At 35.7% G+C, this 5,211-nt stretch overlaps 1 protein-coding gene across 1 annotated transcript in view; it reads right to left on the bottom strand.

Annotated features, from left to right (window-relative positions):
- The window catches only part of HCFC2 (host cell factor C2), a 57,828-nt gene that overhangs the window by 40,822 nt on the left and 11,795 nt on the right, over positions 1-5,211 (bottom strand). Inside the window, exons 5-7 of the mRNA XM_012650250.1 lie at positions 4,711-4,735; positions 4,293-4,399; positions 3,995-4,183 (exon numbers count right to left, since the gene is read on the bottom strand). Of these exons, the coding sequence (XP_012505704.1) occupies positions 3,995-4,183; positions 4,293-4,399; positions 4,711-4,735 (321 nt within the window). The remainder of the gene's footprint in view (positions 1-3,994; positions 4,184-4,292; positions 4,400-4,710; positions 4,736-5,211) is intronic.

Below are 5,211 nucleotides of genomic sequence, written 5' to 3'. Positions count from 1 at the left end.
TTATATGTACTAATCCATTTACTCTTCATTATAACCTTGTAAAGTAAGTTTTACTTTAATCCCCACTGTATACTTGAGAAAACTGAGGTACAGAAAAATTAAGTTTACTTGCCCCAGGTCATACAGGACAAGCACCAAAGCTGAGACTTGAATCCAAGCTATCTGGTTACAGAGTCTGTATTCTAACCATAACTCTACATTGTCACCTAAAAGCCTAATCATTACAAGTATGTGCCTGATACAAATCAAGCAGTACCAAATATATGTAGAAAGAAATAGTGAGGTAGGTGTGCCAAATCTGTTGACAGATGACAGATTAGTTTGACAACACCGTGCCTTACATTTATGTAATGCCTACTTTGTATAAGGCATTGTGAGGAATGTAAAGAAGTCAAGAGATAGCATGAAAGGAAAATGGCACACTAAGTATTTTAGCTTTCATAGACAAATTATGTTGCCTTTAGTAAGCACAAACTTTGCTAAGTTTAATAATTTATTTCCAACAAACTAATATTGTGAGGAATGTAAAGTAAAAAAGATAGTGTGAAAATGGCACACTAAGTATTTTAGCTTCCATGGACACATTATTTTTGCTTTAGTAAGCACAAACTTTGTTAAGTTTAATAATCTATTCCCAAGAAACTAGTAGCATGACTTTTCTTTGTGTGCATCTCTCTCAAGTTGGTTTTCAAAAAGCATCAAAATACAAAAAATACCATACTTGTTTCCTATAAGACTAGCTGTATGAAGGCTTCGTGGAAGTGGCACTGTCCCTTTGGTTTCTGGTTTTGACCATGACATGGTTTCTAAAAGTAAAAATAATTGTATTAGCAATTTAACAACAGCAAATTACAACTTCATAATTTTTAAAAATAAAACAAAGACTTGTCAAAATGAAGGAAAAATATTTTAAGTTATTTGAACTTCATCTTAAAATAAACATTTCCAGCTGACATAAATTGCCAATCAGAAATCTACTTACACTTGAATATTAGTACAGTTAACTCTCTGTATTGGTGGTTCCCTTGTCTGTGGATTCAACCCACCATGGATTGAAAATATTCAGAAAAAAAAAAAATCGAGTCTATACTGGACATGTACTAACTTTTTTTTCTTATCATCATTCCCTAAACAATATAGTATAACAACTATTTACTCGGTATTTACATTGTATTAGCTATTACAAGTAATCTAGACATGATTTAAAGAATACAGGAGGATGTGCAAATAACTATGCTATTTTATATTAGGGACTTGAGCATCCATGGATTTTGGTATTGAGGGGAGGTTCTGGAACTGATCCTCCATGAATACTTAGAGATGACTTTATTTCTAATGGAGAAGTGAGCTTAGGGTGCCACTAATTTTGAATTAAGAACAATATTAGGGATTTTACTATCTATCTATCTATTTATTTATTTTAAGACAGAGTCTTGCTCTATCGTCCTGTTAGAGTATAGTGGCGTGATCATAGCTCACTGCAACCTCAAACTCCTGGGCTCAAGCAATGCTCTTGCCTCAGCCTCCCAAGTAGCTGGGACTACAGGCACACGACCATGCCCGGCTAATTTTCTATTTTTAGTAGATACGGGGTCTCGCTCTTGCTCAGGCTGGTCTTGAACTCCTGAGTTCAAGCAATCCTCCGGCCTCGGCCTCCCAGAGTGCTAGGATTACAGGCATGAGCCACTGCACCTGGCTGGGATCTTACCATTTTAATACATTGACTGCCACACTAGGAAAAAAATTTTTCCTTGGGGCCACGGTGTTTTATTATGAAAATAGAATAAAAACTTCAAGAACAAAATGATTCTTTTTAATTTAATGAAAAATTTGTTATTTTTTATTGTTTTCTGTGCATGAGTTACATGCAACTTGAAAATTAGTTCTTATGGCTCCCAAGGTGAAGAGACATGAGTTACATATGGTTCATGAGGCCCAGGCTCAAAACTAGCATGAGTTAAATACAACGCAAATGGCAGTTAATGTGTTAAATAAGAGGACATTGTGTAGAAGATAGTCAAAGGTGAGAAAACTTTAAACTGTGTTTCTCAGGGCCCTAGGTCTTTTTTTGTTTGTTTGTTTTTGGTGATAGGGTGTCACTCTGTTGCCTGGGCTAGAGTTCAGTGGCATCATCAGGTATGTTTTATAATCTGTTTTTCTCATATAACATCACATATTACATCTCCAGATCTAATTTCTCTACTGGCCTCCAGATTTGTTTATTCATTCAACTGCCTACTTGATCTTATTTCAAAGTTAGCATGGTCTAAATGGAACTCTTAACTCTCTCCACAAGGCTGTTTTCCCTTAGTCTTCCCCATCTCAGTAAATTATTCATGCTAAAAATTTCACCCTCTTTTCTTCCCTTTCTGTCCCCTGCCACACTCAATTTATCAGCCAGTTCTGCCAATAAGAACTCCAAAATATATCCTGAATTTATCCATTCCTCCTCTTCTCCATTGTCACCACTGTAGTCTAAGACACTTCTTTGACTACTGCAAGAGCCTCTAACTTGACTTCCTGTGTGCAATTTATCTTCCATACAACTGCCAGTGACCATTCCAAAGTACATCAGATCATGTCACATCTCTCCTTCAAACTTACACATAACTTACCACTGTACTTTAAAAATAATTTAAACTCTACCATGTTCAAGGCCCTCATGATCTGACCTGTGGTCACCTCTCTAACCTGCATTTCTACACTCTCCTCTTTGTTTATTCAGCTCAAATCTGCTCACAGACACGCCAAGTATTCCCTTCTCAGCGAATACTCATACTTGCTGTTTGCTCTTCCTGCAGTGGTTTCCCCAGCCATTTACATGTGTAGCTCCTGCTCACCATTTGGATCACATCACATATGTCATTTTATCAGAAAGGCCTTTTCTGACTACCCACTGTGCAGCAGCCACCACCTTCCATTCCCAGTACCTCCCATCACTATCTCATGTCTTCACGTGCTCACCAGAAACTCAACTTATTTTGTTTGTTTGATTACTGCTTGTTATCTCCCCGCCCTCTCAGAATATAAGTTCTTTGAGAGCAGGGACATTATCAGTCTTCTTCATTGCTATATTCTTAGCATTTAGAACAATTCCTGCTACACAGCTGTCAATCAATAAATATTTAATGAAAATGGATGTGAATTTCACATTAAAAAATTTTTGGTGCTCTAGTACTTTTTTTAAAAAACTTTTTATTATGGGAGAATTTCAGATTTGCAGAAAAGTTGCAAAGATAGTAGTGTTACCATAAGACATAACCCTAGCTTTCTCTCTTCCCCAGCTTCCCCCAATATTAACAAATTCATTAAAACTAAGAAATTACCATTGGTACAATACTATTAACTAAACTACAGACTACTCAGATTTCACCAGTTTTTTAATTAATGGTTTTTTTACTAGTATCCAATCCAGAATCCACACTGCATTTAGTAGTCACGTCTCCTTAGTCTCCTCCAATTTGTGACTACTTCTTAGTTTTTCCTTGTTTTTCATCACTTTGAAACTTTTGAAGAGTACTGCTCACATATTCTGTATAATATCTAGAATATCCCTCCATGTGGGTTTGTATATTTTCTCATGATTAGACTGGGGTTATGGATTTTTGAGAAGAGTACCACAGAAGTGAAGTACCTACTTATTACATGATATCAGGCGGATAAATGATATCAACATGACATCACTAGTGACATTAACCTTGATCATTTGATTAAGGTGGTGCTTGCCAGGTTTCTCCACTGTAAAGCTACTATTTTTCCTTTTCCATACTCTACTGTTTGCAAAGCAGTCTACACTAAATCCAGTCTATACTCAAAGAGAGGGGAATTAATATACTCATCTGGAGTGAGGAGTATCTACATATATCATTTCTTCCATTCATTTTTAATTATGGGAAAGAGAGGCAGTGGCATTTACTGTAAGTGTCAAAATACAGACGTTATTTGAGTATTTACCTAAAAAAAACAGTTTTATTTGTTAAATACTCTTACCTACCAGTATCAAGATACCAAAGATCCTTGCAGCAAACTTGACTATTCAGTGCTTTTTTGTAACCATCTCTTCCACTCCAAAAATACAAACGTGTGCCAATTGCAACAGCACAGTGTCCAGCTCTTGGTCTTGGTCTTGAATTTTTTTTATCTTCCTGAGAATCTGATACTAGGGTGGTCCATTCTGCTGTATCTAAAAAGACAGACATGTCCATGACTAATCTGTTGTTCTTAAACAACAAAATAACTGAAGTTTTTTTGCTAATAATTTTATTTCAATGAGTAACTCTTAAAAGACTCACCCAGGTTTAGGTAAGAAAATGAACTGGTACATCTCCATTCACAATCATGAGGTGAAGTCTCAGTATTTTCCCCCTTATGTGGAACCCATCCACCAAAAATGTACATCCTGAACAACAAAAAAAAACCAAGAACATAAAGTAGCTGATTTAATTTTACTTTTGAGATTTGAAATGCTAAAAAGAGTAGGCTTAAATTTTTTATTTGTTGACTCAAAGCTTCAGATCCATTCACTCACTTATCACTGTCAAGGTAATGGTAATAAGAAGATGAATACAATAGTCTTCTTTTAAGAATTTGCAATTTTATAAAGCAATAGGTAATCAAAATTATTTCTCTCTGGCAAGTTACTTAAAGTGAGGAATATTTCAATTATAATACATTTGAAAATCAAAATGGTCTATAATATACTAAGGGTACCTAGTCAGAAATACACCCAAATGATCTATGATATCCAAATCCAAATTTAGAATTGTAAGCACATAGCAACCAAAAAGGATTAAATTTCATATAACTTTGGTCACTGATATCACTTAAATAAAAAACTTTAAAAACTTTAAACTGTGTTTCTCAGGGCCCTAGGTCTTTTTTTGTTTGTTTGTTTGTTTTTGGTGATAGGGTGTCGCTCTGTTGCCTGGGCTAGAGTTCAGTGGCATCATCATAGCTCAGTGCAACCTCAAACTACTGGGCTCGAGTGATCCCCTAGGAGTTCTTGAGACAAGCCCAATGGCTGCTGGAGGAGAAAGGCTCATCAGGCAGAGCTTAGGGCCCATGTGACCTCATGCCAACCAGAGCTCTTTTTTTAAAATCTATTTTTTATATTGGGGTTCCAGTGGAAAATTTCATTTTATAAAAGGGTTCTGCTGTCACACAAAAAAATGTATGTTACAAGATTTTGTTTAAATGTAAAGACTATTCTGT

This window comes from Propithecus coquereli, unplaced genomic scaffold (assembly GCF_000956105.1).
Source record: "Propithecus coquereli isolate 6110/MARCELLA unplaced genomic scaffold, Pcoq_1.0 Scaffold316, whole genome shotgun sequence".
In the NCBI taxonomy this organism is placed as follows: domain Eukaryota; kingdom Metazoa; phylum Chordata; class Mammalia; order Primates; family Indriidae; genus Propithecus; species Propithecus coquereli.
Note: the sequence above shows the minus strand (reverse complement) of the source record. Positions and strands in the feature narration are given on the sequence as shown.